The 24486-nt window shown below is 42.6% G+C and overlaps 1 protein-coding gene across 2 annotated transcripts in view; it reads left to right on the top strand.

Moving 5' to 3' along the window:
- Window positions 1-21624, top strand: part of LRRC8C (leucine rich repeat containing 8 VRAC subunit C) — an 81021-nt gene extending 59397 nt beyond the window's left edge. For both annotated transcript variants that reach the window (XM_036256702.1, XM_036256703.1), the window contains exon 3: window positions 19159-21624. In XM_036256702.1, coding sequence (XP_036112595.1) covers window positions 19159-21432 — 2274 coding nt within the window. In that variant the 3' untranslated portion in view covers window positions 21433-21624. The remainder of the gene's footprint in view (window positions 1-19158) is intronic.
- Window positions 21625-24486: the final 2862 nt, after the last annotated feature.

The following is a 24486-nucleotide window of genomic DNA, read 5'->3' as shown; positions in this document are numbered from 1 at the left end:
CAAATGCTCCAGTTCTTCCCTCCCATAGCTACCTGTTTCCCTCTCCCAGAGGAATCCATAGGAGCTGCATAGATAGGACAAAACCAGCCCAGGCAGAACATTTAATGAAAGCTAAGCTCTGGCCCCAGACTGCACTGTCAATCTCCTGGTAACAGGCAGCTCTCAGGTGAGTCACAGGACTTCCTTTACTGCACACTGCAGGCCTGTGACCTGGACCAGGGGAAGGGAGAGGGGCAGCTCAAGGAGCCTCCGTATCCTTTTTCCCTGCAGTTGAATCTCTGTCTCCCAACGAAGAGTCAGAGGGAGGAGGGAAAGGGAAGGGAGAAGAGGGGAGGAGATTGATCATTGACTGTCCCTAAAGCCAAGAAGAGAGCTTGCCTGAGCTGTTCTCCTAGGGTAGGATCCACTTCTTTTTTTTTTTATTTTTATCCTCACCTAAGGACATTTTTGCATTTAACTTCAGATAGAGCAGGAGGGAGAGAGGGAGGAAGAGAGAGAGAGAAACATCGATATGAGAGAGACACACCAACTGGCTGCCACCCACACAACCCCAGCCGGGGCAGGGACAAACTGCAACCGAGGTACATGCCCTTAGCGGGAACCGAACCTGGGACTCTCTGGTACGCGGGCCAACACTCTAACTGCTGAGCCAAATCGGCCAGGGCAGATCCACTTCTAAGAGATAGGCAGCTTCAAACCCATCATTTCACACCAGCTTCAAGGAAGAAGAGAGACTTCACAGTGAGGACTCCCAAGAGAGGCTCTAAAGAGAGAGTTCAGCAGAGAGTCCCAGCCACTTAAACTGTAAACTTTAACCCCTTATGAGCACCAAGGTCCCATACTTGTCCTTTTACGTCACCATCTCTACCAGCCTTCTTTCTCCTAGCAAGAAGTAAGGAGGAACATAGAGGAGTGTTTGGTCATCTAGATGAGTCAGAAGAGAGGAAAACTTCATAACTGAAATTAACTTTATATGCCTGGAATGTGTAGAACCTTTCATCCAAATTAATGATATTTCTGGAGTCTAGATAACTTCCACAAAGCATGTGACTGAAATTGTCCTGCCATCCAACACATGTAAATGACTAAGACCTTCCATGACTCTTGTCTTACCTGCCACTGTATGATGTCACAACAAGGTACAGCTCATTCTCTCTCATAAATGATCCCATCTATTCCTTCACATAGAGTGGACCACAGCCTGTCCATTGGCATCATTCATGGCTGAGTACTCTAGCAAATTATTCTTTATTATAGTAAATTTCTAAAATACATGAATCTTTTTTAAAAAATATCCTTTAATTCAGTCCTTTGGATTCTTCTGGTGTGTAGAATTATGTAACTGTGTGTGTGTGAATAGTCCAGTTTGTGCTTCTCTTTGGACTCTCCCAGTTTTCCTCACAGATCTGTCAGCAAACTGCAGGGAGTCCAGAGACTAGTCCGTTGAGTACAGAACTAAGAGTTCAGTTCCTGGGGATGGATTTAAAAAGGCTTTTCCTTCTTTATTTCAAGAGCAAAATTATAAATACTTCAAAATTTTCAAACAACTGAAACAAATAGTCTCTTATGAGCCATAAATTGCATGTTCCTAACATTTATCCATAGTTCTTTTAGATCCACTGAATTTTCTCACATGGTTTTGACTTTGAAATGTGTGCTTTGTACTCAGATCTTAAATTGCCATGGGTGAAATAATTCACTAGTCTGTTCGGCTTATGGAAAAATGCTATGAAGCAAAATGAAAACAGTTTTGAATCTCATTCACTCCCTCATTTTTTATCATTGTTTTCTAATTGCTTTTTTTCTTCTTTAATCCTCACCCGAGGATATTTTTCCATTTATCTTCACACAGAGTAGAAGGGAGAGAGAGGGAGAGGAAAGGGAGAGAGAGAGAAACATCGATGTGAGAGAGACACATCAACTGGCTCCCTCCCACGTGACTCCGACCAGGGCCGGGACCCAGCCACAACCGAGGGACGTGCTCGTGACCAGAATCGAACCCGCGATTCCTTCAGTCCACAGGCCAATGCTCCAACGGCTGAGCCAAACCAGCCAGGGCTGTCATTGCTTTTGTGTCACGGAGCAGCTTTCCTCAAAAGAAGAAAGTGACTACAACTACAGCACCTCTAAGATACAGGAAATGAAAGCATCCTCGATGGCTGGAAAGTCTCAGGCTCACCAAAGGTTAAAAAATTTAGCACTCATCATAGGTACAGAGATTTTTACCCATGGAAAAATCAGTGTGTCTGCCCTTTGAGTGATAGTAGAATTGCCTTTATGCAAATACCAAAATGTAGACATGCTCCTTACGTAGATTTGATGGCTTTTTACTTAGGAAGAAAGGGTCAGTGCCTCCCAAATCTGGCACCTTTGTGTGTCTTAAATGAGTCAGCACTTAGCTCTGGCTTTAGGAATCACTAGGCTGACGTCACTCGCCAATTGAGAGAATGTGTGAAATGAATTGTTTCATCTCAGAGGAAAGTAGCTAGAAGGCAAGTATTTCCAGATGTTCACTGGCATCTGATTTTATAAATCTGGGTACTTGCTATTGCTGTGCTTTGTTTTCCTTTGTGGAGGAGCATAGTATTTATCTATTGTAGACCTACTTTGTGCCAGGCAATGTCAAGAGGGATGGAGCTTACCTTTAAGGAGCTTACTGATCTAGGAGGTAAAATGGTATTTTTTGTTTTATTTATTTTTTAATTGATTTTAGAGAGAGATGAAGGGAGAAGGAGAGAGAGATAGAAACATCAATGAGAGAGAACATTGATTGGCCGCCTCCTGCATGCCCCTCACTGGGGATTGAGCCCACAACTTGGGCATGTGCCATGACTGGGAATCGAACCAGTGACCTCTTGGTGCATGGGTCGATGCTCAACCACTGAGCCACATCAGCCGGGCTAGGAGGTAAAATGTTAAGTAAATAGACAAGTACACCATGTTTTCTTAGGTGCTATGATAGAGAGAGAATGAGGATATAAAACACTGGTCTGGTTTTGTTTAACTATATATTCTTTAAGAAATTATGGCCTGAGTTTTTCAGTGCTTAATTCTTCTGCCAGACTAATGGCATTTAATGTTCCTCAAGCGTAGACATTGCTGACAATTCGTAACTTGAGAAGATGTGCTTCAGGTCTGGTTTTTAGTCATGTACAGGTGAACCCTATAGCACGGGTACTGCTGTTATCTCCTTACCACAGAGAGGATTCATGGCTTCAAAAACCCCATTTCGATCAGCTCATTCCTCCAATCCCTTGGGTACTTTCCTGAGGACATCTGTTCCATGCCTCAGAAATGCAAGGGTATGACTTTATTCTTCTCCTTTTTCTGTTGCTATTGGGAAAATGAGCAACTAATAAAAACACTCTGTATGCAGCCCTTGGGTCTATTAATAAACACTTTTAACTTTGGCCATTTTTTTTAGACTGGGGTTTTGTTCCCTGTCTTTACTGTCTGGGTCTAAACTTTGTCCACACACAGTGTGTTACTTCCTGTCTATCCTATACGTTTTAAACATTAACAAGGAAGAGACCAAGTGCTCAGGAGGCAGGAAATGATGGCGCCACACCCATGCCGTCCTGCTTTTCCATCTCCCTGGAGACAAGGACCTGGTCTGTGCTGGGGAGAGAGTGGCGCAGTGCCTGGCGCTTGTGGCTGTGTGCTCCTGCTCCAGTGGTGATGGCCCCCACGTGTCCACAGGGTGCATCTGGAGAATAGCAAGGCTTAGGAATAAGACGTACTTTGAAAATTAAAGCATGTAGATGTTCACCCCACAGGATCTATCCTCTCTGCCGTTTTCAGTTCCTTTTCTTTCCCACCAAGTTTTTTTTTTTTTACTTAAAATATTTTTAGAACATAGCCTTGAAACAAAATTTGCCCTTTCAGAGTTAATTCTATACTGATAAGGGTGAATCTCATGCCTCTTGCAGATCGATGCTTTGTCTTCCAGCAACTTGTTTCTAGGAGAACACAGTTTATTGTTTGTACATTAACTGATAACTTAGTGATGTGAAAATTAATTCTCTTCCCTTATATCTCCATCCCTTGTCCTGGAGAAATGGGTCTACCTTAGAAAGGATGAGCGACAGTCCATCTTTCTCATCTTTTCACTTGCTCTTCCTAAATGCAGCCCTTTGTGGCTGTCTCTGGAACCCACAAGGTTCTGACCTTACACTCCGCCATTGACCTGTCCAAGTCCAGTAGCTTCAAGGTCCCAATAGAGTTGCTCCTATTCCCAAAAGCCTTCCCTGCTCACTCCAAGCCTGAGCTCCTACCGTACCGCCAAGCTGTTCACTTGGTGTATATACTGCCTTGTTCACACTTCTGTTTGACAACATGATTGTAAATGCTTTTAGAATCACGAACATTGGTTATGCCTCCTTGATTTTCCCATGATGCTTAGCATATAGTAGATATTCAATAAGTTTTCATTGATAAAAAGGGTAGTCTGTCCTTAGTATGGTTGAGCAAACCCTGGGGAGTAGGTCTCTGCCATCCATTTCTTGCTAGGTCATTCCAAGGTCATCAGAGATTGGGGGCAAATCTGGTTGATCAGCTTCAGGGTAGAACCCTCAGGAAACAGCTATATCTGAGTCTGTGGAGAGAAGAGAGGGGAAAGGATCAAGTTAATCACCTTTGTGTTGGGCCACAGGCCTTTCTGTGGCTCCAGGCTACCTGTTTTTATAAAATTTGCCATAACGAATTAAAGCACCCTCTAAGGAATAAACCACAATCTAAAGAATACCCCTGGACCACCAGTTAACGTAGTGGAATGACACCAGTTGTCTTATTGTGCACAGTAAGTGGTCTGACTTCTTTCAGTGATGATATATAGTCATCACTATGAATTAAAGTCTAAGGTGGGGAAATCATGTGTGGGTCACAGTTCATAGAAAAAGAGTAATGGACTTAATTGTGGAGGTTATAGGAGAATAAGTACTGTCATATGCTGTTAGTGGGACATGTGTAAAAACATTCAGCCTTTTTGGGGGAGTGGGAGGGATTTGGCATTACGAGTTTACCTTGTTTGGCACTACCCAAAGAATGCAGACTGCTGATTTTTCATGCTAGTCTTGAGACTAATTTTTATATTAAAACATCCCGCCCACACATTCTGTTCTGGAAAAGATAATAAAGCAAGTGTTACACATCAAAATACTCCCTCTGTTCAACGAATATTGCCATGATAGATAAAGCATAAAGAGAGATAACAAAAACGCATGTGTGGACTCAAAAACAAGATACACATTTCTGTGGAGCATGAAGGAAATACTGAGTGGGGCTAAGCAACTGCTGGGCTCTCATCCAAAAGTAGGCAGTAGCAGCCAGGAGCCCAGCTCCCGCCAGTATAGGGAACTAAAAATGCACTGTGCGAGATAAGCTGCTGGAGCCTGGTCACTGTTGGAGGCCAGAGGCCCCCATTCCCAAAAGGAAGCTGAAAAGAATGGCAATTAACTGGATGCTGGATCTGGTGCCCTGGAGGAAACTGTGCATCTGGGGTGCCTCCCAGCCAGGAACTGAGTCAGCCTGCCACTGTCCCCCTGCAGGGATCCGTGAGCTCCTGACATTACCGTGTCAGAACGTCAGAATACCGTGATAAGACCTACTGGTGGATTCGGGGCTGGGGGTTGGGTGCAGGAAACCACAAGAGAGCACGCGAGAGGTGGTAGACAACAGTCTCCTTCTCAGAACAAGCCTAACACCCAGCACACATGAAGAAAACTATGCTAAGAAAGGCTCTCAACAAAATTAGCAGTTGAAACATTGATTCACTTCAAATGAAACTAAGTTTTAAAACAATGAAACTAATATAGATATATTTACAATGACCAAAGAGATGAAGACATCACATAAAAAAGTAGGTAGATGTGACATAAGAGCCAATGATTATTTTTAAAAAGTTAGAAATCTTGGAAATAAAAAAGTCACTGAATTTAAAAATATCAGCAGGTAGAAGAACTACACGTCACTTAGTTGCCGAAAGAGGTAAAGAATTATCAGATAAGAGTTCTGAATCTACACAGAGCTTAGCACAGAGAGAGACCGGGATTTAAAAACACACCCACCCATGGAAAATAATCTCAGGCTCTAATCTGCATCTCGTAGGAACTGCAGAAAAAATGGAAGTAACGATGAAGCAATAAAGAGATTTTGCTAAAATTTTCCCAAATTGAAGAAAGTCTTTAGCTAACGATATCGAGCAGTGTTAATTCGCCTGTGTATAAAATTTAAGTAAAACTGTAGAAGATATGGGAATAACGGTAAAATCTTTAAGAGTATCACCAAGAAAAATAGACTGCCTACTAAAGAAGAAACTCAAGCTTACAGCAGGCTTCACTGTCAAAAATACAGGCCAGAAGAGAACGGAGTAATACTATTTTAAAGTGCTGGAGGGAAATTGCCCTCAACAGAGAATTTTGTAATTTACAAAAAACTACTATTCAAGATTGAAAGCAATATAGGCACATTCAGGGATATAGGTAAATGAGTTTTCTACCCACAGATCTTTATTAAAAGAATTATCAAGAGATATACTTCAACCAAAAGGAAAAATGAACCCAGGGAGAAAATATTAGGATCTAAGAAAACTGGTGAAGACATGATTTAATGTATAAAATAATCATGATCAAATATAGATTACCCAAAAAATGTGCATTTCAGAAGAAAGCTAAAATAAACTCTGGGAACAACAAAATGGGGTAATTCAGTGGCTAGCTAAAACATGTAGGGACACTGAAAACCTTCAAGTGTGCATGTTTTAAAGAATTATTAAGTTACCCCTGTTATAGAAGTACACTCTACATTACAGAAATACTGTGTACACCTTCCTAACCAGCTGAGGTGGGATGAGAAATTCTACATGGAAAGTGTTATCAATGCAACAGAAGGCAGGAATAACGAAGGAATGGTATTTAGAAAAATAACAAAATACAGAAATAATTCTAAATATTAGTAAATAAATATAAGTGGGCAGCATAATATAATGGATTAAATTCACTTGTAAAAAGAAAGAGGTGATTCGTTTGAATTATTAAAAATTGAAACAGCTAAAGAAATTAAAGAGCAATTTTTAAAAAGTAGCTGGAGGATCACTTTTTTTTTCTTTCTTTTTAAATTAATTAATTTATTTTTGTTACAGATGTTTCTCCTTTTTCCCCCACTGATTCCCCCTCCCTCTCCACTCTGTCCCCAGCTTTGTTGTCCATGACTTTTGTTCATGCATACATGCATATAAGTTCTGTGGTTTATCTCTCCCCCACCATCCCCTGTTCTGGGGTTTGTCAGTCTGTACACCACTTCCACATCTCTGGGACTACCCCATTCCACAGACTGTTACGATCATTATATTCCACAAATAAGTGAGATCATATGATACTTGTATTTCTGTTTGGCTTGTTTCGCTTAGGATAATACTTTCCAGGTCCCTCCATGTCGTCTCAAAGGATAAGAGATCTTTCTTTCTTACAGCTGCATAGTATTCCATTGTGTATATGTACCACAGCTTTTTTATCCATTCGTCTCCTGATGAACACTTGGGCTGTTTCCAGATCTTAGCTATTGTAAATAGTGCTGCTACGAACATGGGGGTACATAGATTCTTTCTGATTGGTGTTTAAGGTGGAGGATCACTTTTAGTATCAGACAGCATTTAGCCCCCATCATCCAGAATGCACTCTTTTTTTTTTAATCCCCACCCAAGGACATTTTTGCATTTATCTTCAGATAGAGCTTGGAGGCAGAGAAGGAGGAAGGGAGAGAAACATCGATGTGAGAGAGACATATTGATTGGTTGCCACCCACATGACCCCAACCGGGGCCAAGGACGATCAACAGCAGCCAGGGTACGAGCCCTTAGCGGAAATCGAACCTGGGACTCTCTTGTTCGCGGGCTGATGCTCTAACTGCTGAGCCAAACTGGCCAGGGCCAGAATGCACTCTTTATCAAGACACGATATATATATTTGAGTTTTAAAACATGCACAAATTCTTGTAACCACCACCACAAAAATAATACAGAAGAATCTCAACACCCCAAGGAATTCCCTGGTGCTGAACCTTTGCAGCGAGCCTCTGGCAACCGCTGATCTGTTCTCTGTTCTATTTTATAGAATGCCATGTAAAATCAGACAGCATGTGGTTTTTTGAAACTGGCGCTGGTTTTAATAGAAAAATTACCTAAATGTATATCATTATGGAGATGTGTTTAGTAAATTCTACCGCATCTGCACTGTGACTCTGTAGTCCTTAGAATGGAGTCAATCCCTATGTGCCAACGTGAAAGGTCTCCAAAACATGCTGTGAGAAGGCAAAACTCCAGGTGCAGGACAGTACCTATAGTGAGGTCCATGTGTTTATATATCACATGTATAAATGCACAAGGATAGATCTGGAAGAGCACACAACAGACTCATTAGGGCTCAGTAAGGATACACGTGGGGGTAGGGAAAGATGAAGGGAGGACTCTACCTTTTGTGTTAAAAGTGTTTTTTAAGAAAAACAGACTGATGATAGCAAAAACAAAAAAATTTAGACACAACTTAACAATAAATAGCCAAAATCTATGTGAAGAAAGTTATAAAACACTCCTGAAAAACACAAAATTACATGTGGACAGGTAGAAACACACACCATGGAGAGGCAGAATCAACACCATAAAGATGTTCGTTCTTTGTAAATTAATTTATAAATGTAGTGTAATCCCAATAAAACTAACACCAATGGGTTTTTTTTCCACTGGAACTAGGTAAGTTGATTACAAAGTTCATTGTGATAGACAAGCCTGAATTTGAGCACTTATCACACTAATTATAGATGTAGTTGTCCCATGCTTGACCTTGAAGGGTTTATCCTTCTTGGTATCCCTAACATAACAACATGCCTATTGTAGATCATCCAAAATGGTTGGCTTTTCCTGAGGGTGCACTCAGGACTAATCAATACTTATGTTCTATATGGTCCTACACCACTTCCGGTCATGTCATTTATATCTCCGGCTGGTAAAGGGCAAACTGGCCCTGATGTTGCTCTATCTTTGCTATCCAAGCAGTTGTACTGAAGCTAAGTAGTTTGGTTTGGTTTTGTTATAACCTCAGCCCTCTGGTTTCTCATTCATGCAAATACGATACTTTTCCAACTTGTTACCCTGGTGGGTTCTTCTTTTAATTGCAGCTCTTTTCTGGAAACTGCCTAAATTAAGTAAATCTTTTTTTTTTTTTTTACATTGTAATGGTGTTACAACTCTAACAAAGGACTGAATATCAAATAGCAGTCATCAAAGATCATGAACATTAATGATTTAAAATAGTGAAAATTACTATTAAAAGGCCCTACTAGTGCATTGTATATGCAAGATGATTCAATATGCGATAAAGTTTGCATATATACCACTTAAAAATGCATCTCTCTGCTTGTATACATTTTACGGTTACAATTTTTTTATCTTTATTGTTGAAAGTATTACAGATGTCCCCCCTATTCTTCCCATTGATGCAATTACAACTTTAAATAGTTGATTTCCTTTCCTAGATCTGAGCAGCATTTCAGGACATGGTTACAATGGGTTGTTTCCTTCTTTAAGAAAGCTTGAATTTTTAGTTTTTTAAAAAAATATCTTCTTATAGAAAACAAAAGCAAGGAATTCAGTTTATTTTCTTGACCTTAGATTTAAGGAAGCTAACCCCCCCCACACACACACATACACCCAAAACAGTTATTTTGTTACCTCAAAATAATTTGCAAAATGAGAATCCATAAATCCTAATTTTAGTGACTCCATGTCTCTAATCCCTGCAACCGTGGGGTTTCTTTTCCAGAAATATTACCTAGATATTATCACAGTCGTGGAACAAATGTACATGTGTATTTTTACTTCTCTCCAGGAACTTGAACTGTAAGCTCTAAGGAGCTTTTTATACACTTCTGTCACCTGCTCCTTGGTGTCTAGGGGATGTTGGGTCAAATTCCGGTCCACAGCCTACCCGAGTTTAGCAGATTTCTGGAACAGTTAGGTTCTCATGGTCTCAGTTCCTCCTTCCATGAGAACAGATTTTACAGATTTTACCATCCCAGGCAAACTCTCCCTGTCTGTACAGTTTGATTCAAGCATAAAATGTAGTCCCTTTTTTGCTGTGATTTCTAGAAAAATCATTCATAAAAGATGGAGGAGAGGGAGAGAGAGAGAGAGTATATGTGTGTGTGTGTGTGTATTTTGCCAAAGGTTTGGGGAGTATTCAAAGGTATTTACATTTCAAAATAGAAATAGTGAGTGTGTGCTTCAGCCTCCTACCCCATTGCTTGACCTATTTTACTTCAGTCCTAACCCCTCTCTGTTCTGCTGACTCGCCTTCCCTGCCTCCGGGCCGGTGTGTCCCAGGATGAAGGAGTTAGCCATCTTCGTTGCCTTGGCTTCACCTGACCTTTGCTCTCAGTGACTCTCCTCATTCCCAAAGCAACTTAGATACTTTCCTTGACATTGAGTTCATTCAAGAATGTTCTCCTATCCACTTTCGGGATGACTTTCTCACTGTCCTACATTTTAGATCAGAATCTTTTGTTCGGCTTGCTTTTTTAATGTTTTTCTTTCCCCCTCCCCAGTTTCTTCTCCCCCTTCTCTCCCTCCCACAACACAAACACTGCGTCTCAAGCATGTTTTCCTGCTCAGGGTAGCCTGGAAGGAAGCGATGGGATTCCTCGACATGTGATGTGTATGTATGAGCTGGCAATGGTCTGAGCCCCTGTGTTCTATAAAATGGGGTGGGGGTGGGGCTTTCTCCCTGCTCCTTCCCGAGCCGGCTCTTGGTCCTGCAACAGCAGTCAGGAGCCGTACAATTATTCCCTTGAAATTTGTTTTGCAGTCTTTCTTTAAGACTTGTTTCACAGTCTAATCCTTAAGTTACAGGATAAAGGTAAAAAGAAACGAGGTACAGTAAGTTCCCACACAATGTGGTCCATGGTTCTGTGACTGTAAGTGAAATGACATATAACGAAACCAATTTTGCCATAGGCTAATTGAGATAAACAGGAGGTGAGTGCCTGCAGCATCTTACCAGTGTTACCATGAAATGACATTGAGCGAAACAGGACACAGATTCCGCCCAAGATGGCAGAGGATTCACCTCCTCCCTTCACCACAGCAGAATTACAGCTGAATTAACAACTATCGATCTGGATAACCATCCGAAGACTAGATGCACAAAAGTCTTATAACTAACGATATACAGACGAAGTCACATTGAGACTGGTAGGAGGGGCAGAGACGTTAAGCAGGCCGGCCCAGACCCGTGGGTGGCGGTTGAAAATCCGGAGGGATATCTCAGGGACAGAGGTACCCCCTAAGGAGTCAGGGGTCTCAATCCTAGGCCAGACGCCTATGCCGGGCTCCCCAGCCTGGAGCAACAGTGCCAAGAAGAGGAGCCTACATAACCTCTGGCTGTGAAAATCAGCAGGGATTCTGTCCACACAGGTGAGATAGAAGGAAGGCTGCTGGAAACCCAGGTGTCCTCTTAAAGGGCCCACACACACACTCTCACTCAGAGCCACTCACCCTGGCTCTGGTAGAGGGACAGCAGTTCGAGGGTACCAGAGTCATACAGCGAGATACTGAGTTGTGTGGTTTCAGGGAGAGGGCTGGGTAGACAGCCACTGGCGTTCCTGTGTAGGGTCAGTCCCTCTGCCACACTGCCCACGGATGCCATTTTTCCTGGAATAAGCACTTCTCCCACATGGTGTTAGCCTGGGGAGCTCCACGAGCTCCACCCTGACAGCCCGAGGCCTCGCCCTACCCAGCTTGCACACAGCTGTAGACTCTGCCAGCTGGGGCTTGCGTTGCAATCTTTCTTAAAATACTCTCAGGGCATTCAGGCAAGCTCAGGGGATGCCAGAGAGACACGCAGAGAGAAACTGAGCTGTGTGGCTTTAGGGCAAGAGTCTTCTTCCTGCACACTCAGCCGGTGCCGCCTTTCCTGTGTGAGGCCCTCCCTCCTCCAGCTTGATGATCTCTGCTAGCTCCACCCTGATGACTCCCTGAGACCAGCCCCACTGCAAAGGTCCCCAGGTGGGTAGCAGCTGGCCTCAGTGTAACCAAGACTTTTACCAAGGGGCCTCCGGCCCAGCTCTGGTGCCGAGTTCGAATCCGTATTAACCTGGTGAATGCCACTTGCCCTTCCCTGACGACTCCCTGGGAACCTTCCACACACAGCTCACATATCGCTCAGGGCTCTTTCAGTGGCTGAGCCTCATGGGCAGCCAGCAGGTGGAGGCAGATCGTGGAATGCCTTGGGCCTTTAGCTGACCTGCCCCAGGCCTGCTCTTGGTGGCAGCCAGCCTCAGTATGCAGCTTGGCCCCTCCCACAGGCACCCAGGCCAAGCACAAGGAACTATCAAGAATGGATCACTTTGTAACTCCAAACAGGTAGCCCTGGGCCAGTCACAGGCAGCTCCGACATTGGCCTGCACTGTATTCCCTCCCAAGAGGCCGCTGAAACAACAGCCAGTGGCTGAATTCAGATCACAACATGGTACTGCCTGATTATCTCCAAAAGCAACATACTCAACGAGGGGCCTCAGCAGGAACCAGAACATGCTGGGGTGAATTCAGCTTCATGGGGTCGGTCCCACCAGGAGCTCACACAGTGTGATTGAGGCGGGTTCTCACACTCAGCCAGCCCAAAGCTCAACCCCACCCACAGACATGCCAGCAGTAATCAAGGCTCAACTGAACAGGAAGGCACACATAACCCCCGCAAGAAACACTCCTAGAGCATCAGGCTCTGGTCATCAGGGAGGTTGCACCTTGGGCCTCCCAGAAAACCTACTATATAAGGCCAAGACTGGGACATGTAGCATGTCTACCTAATACGTAGAAGCAAACACAGAGCAGCAGCCAAATTACGGAGATAAAGAAACACATCCCAAATAAAAAAAACAGAAGTCTCCAGAAAAAGAGCTAAAAAGTGGAGACAAGAAAACACTGGATGCAGAGTTAAAAACAATGGTTATAAGTATATGCTCAAGGAACTTAGTGAAAATTTCAACAGCATACAAAAGGGCACAGAAATCATTAAAAAAAAAAAGAATCAAAAGTGAAGAATACAATATCTGAAATGAAGAATACACTGGAAGGAATCAGAAGCAGATGAGATGAAGCAGAGGATTGAATCAGTGATTTGGAAGACAAGGTAGCAGAAAACACCCAATCAGAGCAGCAAAAAGAAAATAGAATTTTTAAAATGAGGATAGTTTAAGGGACCTCTGGGACAACATCAAGCATAACAACATTCACATTTTACCTTGGCAATAGATAGCATGGGTAGACCTAGAGGGTATTATGCTAAGTGAAATAAATCAGTCAGAGAAAGACAAATACCATATGAGTTCACTTATATGCAGAGTCTAAAGATGAAAAAGACAACAGGAAGAGACTCATAGACACAATGAACTAACTGATGGTAGCCAGAGAGGATGGGGTTTGGGAACCTGGGTGGAAAAGGTGAAGGGATTAAGAAGTACAGGTTAGTAGTTACAAAGTAGTTACAGGGATATAAAGTACTACATAGGGAATATAGTCGTCAACAATATTGTAATAACTATGTATGGTGTCAGATGTGTACTGGAATTATCAGGGGGATCACGTTGCAAAGAATATGCTTTTCTAGCTACTGTGCTGTACACCTGAAACTAATACAAATTTAAAAAAAAGAAAGAAAGAAACAGGTAATTGTATAAACAACCTTATGTGAAGACCTGCTATATAGGTGTAATTAGGCAAACTTCTCAAAAGAACAGAAAAGGTGAAACAAGAACTTTCAAGTTCTTACAAGCTGCTGTTATTTATAAAAATACCACAAACACCCTCCTTTCTCTCTCTCTCTCTCTCTCTCTCTCTCTCTCTCTCTCGTGAATCCTCTCTGACTTATTTTCTTGTCTTCTTTCTCTTTACTGTGCTTTTGAAAATACTGATCCTTCTCCCCAGTTCTTCTCAAATTTGTAGTGGTCTAAAATGCGGTTTCCATTAAACATGGAGGGGGTAACTTCTTCTTTTTTGGTTATTTTACTGTTTAAATCTTCACACTCTTGCCCTGGCTGGGTTTGCTCAGTGGTTAGAGCATCAACCTGCGGTCCAGAGAGACCCGGATTTGGTTCCCACTAAGGGCACGTACCTCGGTTGCAGTTTGTCCCCGGCCCTGGTTGGGTCGTGTGGGTGGCAGCCACTCGATGTGTCCCTTTCACATCGATGTTTCTCTCTCTCTCTCTCCTTCTTACTCTATCTGAACAAGAAATGGGAAAAAATGTCCTCGGGTGAGGATAAAAAAACTAAAAACTAAAAATAAATAAATCTTCACACTCTTTATTGCTGAGTTCCATAACCTGCCCTGTTCCTTTTCATTGTTTTGGTTTAGACAACTTGCTGTCGCCTTCCTCGGGAATTCCATTCTGAGCTGCGACTCTGCTGGAGTCTTCTTAGGATATGTTCTCTTAGCAGTACCAGCAATTGTTGTTCTTCGTGACTGAATTCCAGTATTTTTTCTACCCTGTGCTCAGTTCTCAGAAGTTAACAGCTCTGGAAAATAGATCACTGTCTTTACCCTCCTGGAATTTAAGTACACACATTTTTAAAATTAAATCTTTGTGGTTCCGTTGGTCGGGCATTGTCCCATGCACCAGGAGGTTGCCGGTGTAGCCGGTCCAGGGCACATGCCCGGTTGCAGGCTCGATCCCTGGTGTGGGGTGTGCAAGAGGCAGCTGATCTATGTTGCACTCTCACATCGATGTTTCTCTCTCCCTCTCCCTTACTCTCTCTCTAAAAATCAATACACTATTCTTTTTTTAAAAAATCATACCTTTGTGAGGCTTGAAAGGGAAATATGATGTCAGAGGCTGAAGGGAACTTCTGGAGACCATCTGTGTATTAATTCCCCTCTGACACGGGGCCGATCTCTGTAAAGGCATCTGAGCAGAAGCTTGGTGAAGTGAGGAGACTCTTTGGATGGTGGAAGGACAGTAGGTTATAGAAAAGACAGGTTTAAATTCCTGCTTCATAGTTTTCTAGCTATGTGAACTTGGGCAAGTGTGTTAACTGAGTTCCCTGATCCTTGGTCGATTTCCTCTGTAGAATGGGGAGAATATGACCTGCCTGCCTAGCATGGCAGAGGCACTGACCAGGTGACTGTGCACACTATCCCGAAGGACCCCTACTGTGTGGCCATAGCTAATCCAGGTGAGTCGAGCAGGATTTCAGCCCATACTCACCCCTTGGCTGGGCACCCTGCTGCAGTGCATAACCTAAAACCTATCCAACCAAGGTGCAGAGGCTGCCATCTTCCATCATCAGGAGCAAGCCCGAGGAAGGGCTGGCCAGGGGAACAGAAGTGGGTCAGCCTGGTTTCTTGCAGGGATTTAGCACCTAACGCGGGCGCCTGCCATTTTACTCTGACTGATCCTGCTTCCACGCGGATTTCTCTGTATTTTCATCACAGCTCTAACGGTGTTACTCCGAGGCGTCACGCTTGGAGAAGGTGCTCAGGGAGGCACTCCCTTTCCCCCTGCTCCGCAGATTGCTGAGGCATTTAATGAGACCTCGAGTAGGAAAACATCCAGGGCCTGACACAAACACTGAATTCCTTGCTTCTCCTTTCTGTTCCTCCCAGGCAGTCTGGCGTTTGTCAAGGCTTTCTCCTCCTGTTCCGGTTCCTGGGCCTCCAGGACAGGGTGCTTGACCCCCAGACAAGTGCAGGATGCCCCACTGAGATATTGAATAAAAATTTAAAGTTTTATTTGTGTTTATCTTAAAGGGAAGGGAATTAAGCTTTTCTAATATTTGACATAGAGATGGACAGCACAGTAAAACCTCAATACAACAGACTGATTTGGGCGAGGGGGTGTCCGTTAAAGCCACAAGTCTCTTATATGATAAAGTAAGTTTTCCAAATGGGCATGTTAAAAAATTGACACATTAGTTTATCTGTTTTTACTTATGTAGACACATTTGTGTAATTACAATTAAGTATGTAGAAAAAGTTTAATTTCACAGAAAAGTTTTCTACATGTATTATAGTAATTTTAAATGTCTACTGAGGAGGTCTGGTAATTGCATGCATTCACCAGTCACCGCGAGTAAACAGATGCACACGACTGGGCGTGGCTGAGCACGCGGGGGCATCCCTGCGTTAAAACTGCTGTCCTGTCGCCATGCCGCAACAGAATGAGTTACCACGCGTTCACCAAACATTGTTTACAAGCGGTGACTCTTGGGTTTACATATGTAGATTATAGTTGTACGCTTGTGATATTTATTTATGTTGGTCAAATTACTACAGGGATGTTTCCAACATATGGCCTATTCACTAAAATTTGTTCAAAGTAACAGTGAACCCTGGCCAGTTTGGCTCAGTGGTGAAAGCATTGGCCCTCAGACCAAAGCCTCGGGTTTGATTCTTGTCAGGGGCACGTACCTCGGTTGCGGTTCAATCCCCGGCCCTGGTTTGGGTTGTTCGGGAAGCAACCAAACAATGTGGCAAATCTTGGTTAAAAACATTTCAAAATGAACAGGGCATTAATTTTCACCTTTGACATACAGACTTTGACAATTCTGTCCATTAAATCCCAAGTCCATTAAATCGAGGTCCGCAAAATTGAGGGTTTACTGTACTTTATGGATATAATTAGGAATAGACATACGTGTACTGAGCGGGCATGCTGAACATTCTTTCCCTGACATAGGCAAGTGGTAAAACTCTCTGGTGTCCACGGCTCAATTCCCACACCTCTGCGGCCCCTGGATCCTCTGACTGCAATCCCACTTCTTCTTCTCCGCCTTCTTTTGATTTATATAGTAAGTACTAGTCCCTTCATATTCCAGGATGGAGGTTTTATAAATCTTGTGGTAAAACGTGCCCCTCTTGCCCTGGCTGGTTTGGCTCAGCGGTTAGAGCGTCAGCCTGTGGTCCAGAGAGACCCGGGTTCAGTTCCTGCTAAGGGCACGTACCTCGGTTGCAGTTTGTCCCCGGCCCTGGTTGGGTTGTGCGAGTGGCAACCACTCGATGTGTCCCTTTCACATCGAAGTTTTTTTCTCTCTCTCTCTCTCTCCCTCCCACTCTATCTGAACAAAATATGGAAAAATGTCCTCGGGTGAAGATAAAAACAAACAAACTTGCCCCTCTTCCCCTAATCTCTTTTTATTTATTTATTTATTTATTTATTTATTTTTATTTTTTATTTTTTTTATCCTCATTCGAGGACATTTTTCCATTTTTTGTACAGACAGACAGAGTGGGAGGGAGAGAGAGGAAGAGAGAGAGAGGGAAACATCGATGTGAAAGGGACACATCGAGTGGCTGCCACCCGCACGACCAACCAGGGCCGGGGACAAACTGCAACCGAGGTACATGCCCTTAGTGGGAACCGAACCCGGGTCTCTCCAGACCGCAGGCAGACGCTCTAACCGCTGAGCCAAACCGGCCAGGGCCTAATCTCTTTTTTTTAATTGTTATCTGCATAGGATATGGGGAAAAGTAAGCTTTTCCTCTAAAACAGGAATAATTCATGTAAGATAATTTGTAACCTATGATCAAGTCAGATTGAGGTCTTTTTGGTTTAATCCTAGAAATTCAGTAAAATAAAATAAGAATGTGGGCTCTGGGTCCAGATGGATATATAACATTAGCAAGTGACTTAACCTTTCTGTGTTTTGGTCTGTGAAATGGGAATAACAAGAGTGCCTGCCTCGTCAGGTTAAGGTGATAATTAAAAAAATTAATACCCATGACATTTTCAGAATAAGGTCAATTGCATATAAATACAACAGAAGTAAAAAAATGATAAATAAATAAATACAACAGAAGTTTCCGGCTGCCATTACTATAATCACCATCCTCATCTTCATCTCTAGGAGAGGTATAGTCCTCCTCCAGACCTATGGCAACTCTGAACTGGAGGGACTGGTGTCAGTTCTGGATTCGTTCTCTTTCTCAGCAAATGTGTACTGGTGGTCTTCTGTGTATCAGGCACCTGACTAAGTACTGGATGCCCCACTCTGTTGTCAAGCCTTGTACTTCTGTCTGGTACCCATGTCACCTGCTTGTGGCCGTAGAAGTCTGCTTTGCAGTGGATTCCGTTTCTACTTCTCTAATCAGTATAAAGGACATAACTGTTGCAAAATTGCTAAGCATTGTGCTGTTGCAGAATTACTAAACACTATGGATTTCTAGACATTTGATATGTTAAGGTACAAATAGACTTTCCCTGCATTATTGATTCCACACATGATTGCTGTCAGTTCCTTGGTTATTACTCCTCCTCTGAACTGTTTGCTTATTGTCCATAGAGTTCCATCTATTTGTATTTCTTTCTGGGGATGATTCCTCCAGATGGATTCAAGATGTGTTCTGCCTCCCACTGCCGACTCTTCACGAAGGATGCGTTCTGTCTTACCCACATTGCAATCTTGCGAGGCTGCTGGACATTCTTGCCCTGGCTTAATATTCTTTTCAACAAATTGCTGCATTTGTAGAGGGATAGACGTTCTCAATGTGGCATTTTGTGTGAAAAGGCAGCGATTTAAATGTAATTATTTTACTATTGAACACCTGTGTGTTCTTTCACCTCTCTCTCTCTGAAGACAAAGCTTTTATAAAAGTGTAGGAAATTCCCAGTATTAAAGCCATTCACACGCATCTGTGCATTTAGTCCAGGACGTGGGTAGAAGGAAAAGGGGAAACAAAGACAGGAATATCTTCCATATTTTCTCCTCAGTCCTTTTACTTCTCATGCACAATTGAATAACCTTGGAGCCATCCAATTCAAGATTGAGCCTGATAAAAGGGTGTATGTCCCAGACCGATGACTGATTCTCCCAGGCCCCGGTGAGAGGGAAGAAATGCCAAAGACATCATCAGTCTTTAAAGATTTATTTTGTTGTGAATCGTTCTACATCTTAACAAAGCCTCTGTGTTTTCTGTCATGACTTAGACATGTTTAACAAAGTCATATTTTCATTTTTCCAATGCGGGTTAAGAATAAAGCCTTGTGCTGGAATTGAACATTGTATTCTCCAGGCAGAGGAAATGGACATTTATTGGATGTTATTGCTGCTCTCTTTGCACTAATGACATTAGGAAAGCTCTTTGAATAATATAATTTGAAAATGTTATTTCTGTGTTTCAGGTCATGCAAGACAAGATCATCTGCCTTCCAAAAAGAGTTCAGCTGTCTCAGAACCACTCTTCCGTTCTGAATGTCTCTCAAGCAGCTGCCGGAACCACCCCACTGCCTCCACCGAAACCGTCTTCGACCAACCCCGTCACTGTGGAAATGAAAGGACTGAAGACAGATCTGGACCTGCAGCAGTACAGTTTCATAAACCAGATGTGCTACGAGCGAGCCCTCCACTGGTACGCCAAGTATTTCCCTTACCTTGTCCTCATCCATACCCTGGTCTTCATGCTCTGCAGCAACTTTTGGTTCAAATTCCCTGGCTCCAGCTCCAAAATAGAACATTTCATCTCCATCCTGGGGAAGTGTTTTGACTCTCCCTGGACTACACGGGCTTTATCGGAAGTGTCCGGGGAGGACTCAGAAGAGAAGGACAACAGGAAAAATAACATGAGCAGGTCCAATACCGCCCAGTCTGGTCCAGAAGGCAACCTGGTCAACTCTCAGTCATTAAAGTCAATTCCTGAGAAGTTTGTGGTCGACAAGTCCACCGCAGGAGCCCTGGATAAGAAGGAAGGGGAGCAAGCAAAGGCCTTGTTTGAGAAAGTGAAGAAGTTCAGGCTGCATGTGGAAGAAGGCGATATACTCTATGCTATGTATGTTCGCCAGACTGTACTGAAGGTTATAAAATTCCTGATCATCATTGCATATAACAGCGCCCTGGTTTCCAAGGTCCAGTTTACCGTGGACTGTAACGTTGACATTCAGGACATGACTGGATATAAGAACTTTTCTTGCAATCACACCATGGCACACTTGTTCTCAAAACTCTCCTTCTGCTACCTGTGCTTTGTAAGTATCTACGGATTGACATGCCTTTATACCTTATACTGGCTGTTCTACCGTTCGCTAAGGGAATACTCTTTTGAGTATGTCCGGCAGGAGACCGGAATCGATGATATTCCAGACGTAAAAAATGACTTTGCTTTTATGCTTCATATGATAGATCAGTATGACCCCCTGTATTCCAAGAGATTTGCAGTGTTCCTGTCCGAAGTGAGTGAAAACAAATTAAAGCAGCTGAACTTAAATAATGAGTGGACTCCCGACAAGCTGAGGCAGAAGCTGCAGACAAATGCCCACAACCGGCTGGAATTGCCTCTCATCATGCTCTCTGGCCTTCCAGACACTGTGTTTGAAATTACAGAGTTGCAGTCTCTGAAGCTGGAGATCATTAAGAATGTAATGATACCGGCCACCATTGCGCAGCTGGACAATCTCCAAGAGCTCTCGCTACACCAGTGCTCGGTCAAAATCCACAGCGCGGCCCTCTCTTTCCTGAAGGAAAACCTCAAGGTCCTGAGCGTCAAGTTCGATGATATGAGGGAGCTGCCCCCCTGGATGTATGGACTCCGGAACCTGGAAGAGCTCTACCTGGTTGGCTCCCTAAGTCACGACATTTCCAGAAACGTCACCCTTGAGTCTCTGAGGGACCTCAAAAGCCTTAAAATTCTGTCTATCAAAAGCAACGTCTCCAAAATCCCGCAGGCAGTGGTGGACGTGTCCAGCCATCTCCAGAAGATGTGTATCCATAACGACGGCACCAAGCTGGTGATGCTCAACAACTTAAAGAAGATGACCAATCTGACCGAGCTGGAGCTGGTCCACTGTGACCTGGAGCGCATCCCGCACGCCGTGTTCAGCCTGCTCAGCCTCCAGGAACTGGACCTCAAGGAAAATAACCTGAAGTCGATAGAAGAGATCGTTAGCTTCCAGCACCTGAGAAAGCTGACGGTGTTAAAACTGTGGCATAACAGCATCACCTACATCCCGGAGCACATCAAGAAACTCACCAGCCTGGAGCGTCTGTCCTTCAGTCACAACAAAATAGAGGTGCTGCCTTCCCACCTCTTCCTATGCAACAAAATCCGATACTTGGACTTATCCTACAACGACATTCGTTTTATCCCCCCTGAAATCGGCGTTCTACAAAGTTTACAGTATTTTTCCATCACTTGTAACAAAGTGGAGAACCTTCCAGACGAACTGTACTTCTGCAAGAAACTGAAAACACTGAAGATTGGGAAAAACAGCCTGTCAGTACTTTCACCAAAAATTGGAAATTTACTATTTCTTTCCTACTTAGACGTTAAAGGCAATCACTTTGAAATCCTCCCCCCCGAGCTGGGTGACTGTCGGGCTCTGAAAAGGGCCGGTTTAGTTGTGGAAGATGCTCTGTTTGAAACTCTGCCCTCTGATATCCGGGAGCAAATGAAAACGGAATAACTTATTTTTGTTTAAAGTTTGACTGAAACATGCTTCTACCAAATACAGTATAAATAATTAGGTAGTCTTAACGCCTTTCCTATTTTATGTTTATGTTTTTTTTTCTTTTCACATGAAACAAAATGTACACAAAGATTGAGTAAGGAGTATGTATTTTTTAATAAAAATTTAATTGTATTTTTTCAGTATTAATATTTTAAAGTTTTATTGGTCCTGGAACCTAATGCAGCTGTTATTGTTTTCTGCTAACAGAAACTGATGGTTCCGTCTGTTTTGTTTTGTTGTTGTTGTCGTTTTTCAGTGAATTCTTGCGAAAGGGAGAGAATTGTACGTGGCATGCTTTTTGGTATTTTTTTAAAACAGATGAAGATATTTTGCCAAGGTCATCGTTAGCTTGTTTACACCTGTCAGTTCCTTGCTCTTGTCATCGTGTGTATACCCAGTAATCTGTGCTTGTTGTTTTGATACCAGCTGCCTTCTCCATTGGCCGAGCCTTTTATCCTATAGGTCACTCTTTTCTGGAGTTTAAATTCACATAAGTGCATTGTCTCAGACTATTATTTTTTCATTTCCCCCCCATCTCCAAGAGGACCTTCAATTAGGTTATTCCAACCACCTGACAGTTCAAGTTATCCTTAGACAAGGATTTTGTAAGTGAGTGAAGACAATAATCTTCCATAGTGGGTATGCTTGAATTGGTCATTTATAATTTAATCAATTTCCCTTTTTTTTTTTCAGCAGCATTTTAAAATATTTAAGAACTCAATACAGAGGTTCTTCCCTTTGGTCTCAATAGAGCTATGTGAGCTATGTAGTACTGTTGAGCAACCTTAGAGAAGCTAGATTCATTTTAATTAAAACAAGTAATTAAATTTAAAAATCATAGACTTAGAAGTCTGGTTTTGAGTAATTTAATCATCTTTGATATCTTGATATGTAGATACATCAGATGGGGAAAAAATTTACTACTAAAGAACTTGGTTAAAGAGCTGGTACAGCCCTGGCCGGTTTGGCTCAGCAGTTAGAGCGTCGGCCCGCAGTCCAGAGAGACCCAGGTTTGGTTCCCGCTAAGGGCACGTACCTCGGTTGCAGTTTGTCCCCGGCCCTGGTTGGGTCGTGCGTGCGGGAGGCAGCCACTCGATGTGTCCCTTTCACATCGATGTTTCTCTCTCTCTCTCTCCCTCTCTTTCCTTCCCACTCTATCTGAATGGAAAATGCCAAAATGCCTCAGGTGAGGATAAAAAAAAAAAGAGTTGGTGCACACTGAGCAGGCCCACTGGCTCCTCCGGGCAGGGTGGCAGAGGAGTCTATTCAAATCCTGCCTGTTGCACAGAAGAATCCACACATATACATATTTGATCAGTTCCCTCAAGTCAGCCCTTGCTGTGAAGGCTAGTGCTACAAGCGCAGGGTCCCGTCTGCTGTCTCTGGCTTAAAATAAGTATCTCGTGTAGAATGGCTCTGTTCCTTTTTTTCTGAAATGTGAATAAATTGCTAGGTGGATGTCACTTAGCAATAATTTTGCCTGAAGATCAGTAGAGCTTTCTTGCCTCTTTGTACTTAAGAACCCACCATTGTGTAGGTCGTGGGCAAACTTTTTCACTACGTGTTAAGCTGTGTGGTCCTCAGTTCAGGACCAGTGCTACTGATCATGGAATTTTGTTTTATTTACCAAATCACACTGACCATTTTTGAAGTCCTAGTCTCCTCTAAGAAAACTCTGTGACTTCACAATGAGAGAAAGTAGGAAGAGGATTGGGTGTTTCAAAATGCTGCCTTTAAAACTTGCTCCTGAACCCTGGTGACTTGGCTCAGTGCTACTTTGGGCCACATGAAACACACCTACAGGAACTACTCAGCAGATGCACGGACCTCGGTCGAGTGTTTCGCGTTGAGTACATCACGGGGTGAAGAATTTGGGAAAGAGATGCTTTTCATTTACTTAATAATCTACTCGTGTAGACCAAAGTGCTTCATTCACTATTTCTGCTCTGGGTTAAAGGGTAAGAATGGTGATTTTATATAGCTGATGTATCTCGACCTGTAATTGAAACACTGTGTTTAAAATAGTAACATGGTTCTATTTCTTGTAGGATAAAATATGCAATTCCAGAATAGTGGTAAGATCCTGACTATAAACAATGTGCTGTATGTAGAAACATAGCCCTATCTGTTTTAAACAAACACAAAAAAAAACCTGGAAGATTGTTCAAGCTGAGCATGACGAAAATACCCTGTTGAAAGGTAAACTTCAATAACTACTGTTAAAACACTGGGTGCACTATTTTTTCTGTATAAAATGTATGGTTATTTTCTATATCACTCTTCAAAAGGGATCTGTTTAGGTTAAAAATCATATTTATGCTGAAGTCTTTATCTGGTGTTAACTTATAATCTCATATAGGCTCATAACTGAAGTAAGTCACTAATAATTATTTTATCACTTACAACAATTTGCTTGAAACTCCAAAAGAATTTGATTTGCTTTCTTAATGATTTTGCAAGCTGACCCTTCACCTACGTTCTAAATAACATCCAATAAATTAGTATAGTTCCATGACTTTATGATTTAACTAAAAAGGGAAATTCATAGATGTTTCTATTAGATTTTTTAGAAATTCAAAATTCTCAAACTTATCTTGATTCAAATTTTTCTGACTCTGGCCCTTTTTTAATATTATAGATTTTTGTTCACATTCTTAAGTAAAAAGCATTCAATTACTATTTAGCCTTTAAATGGGAAACTCAGGTAACTAAACTGCTGACTTTTCTAAAGTCCTTTAACAGATCAACTTCCTATAGAAGGGATGTTTACCTAATCTTTGTCCATATTTTATAAGTGCTCTTGCTAAAAAAGAACAGCTAGCTCTATTTCTCCAGCCTCTATGGGATTCACGGGAAACTGCTTATGTAAATATGAAAGCACCATATGTACTCATAACCCCTATGGGTGCTTGAAGGCCACAGTGGCTACTCTGCACGGCCAGTTTTAATGGTTAGATGTAGAATAGTCTGGCTGATGGTCTGGTTGAAACAGAGCATATAACGATATCC

Source organism: Molossus molossus, unplaced genomic scaffold (genome assembly GCF_014108415.1).
Source record: "Molossus molossus isolate mMolMol1 unplaced genomic scaffold, mMolMol1.p scaffold_m16_p_12, whole genome shotgun sequence".
Lineage (NCBI taxonomy): Eukaryota > Metazoa > Chordata > Mammalia > Chiroptera > Molossidae > Molossus > Molossus molossus.
This window is presented reverse-complemented; position numbering and strand designations above follow the sequence as displayed.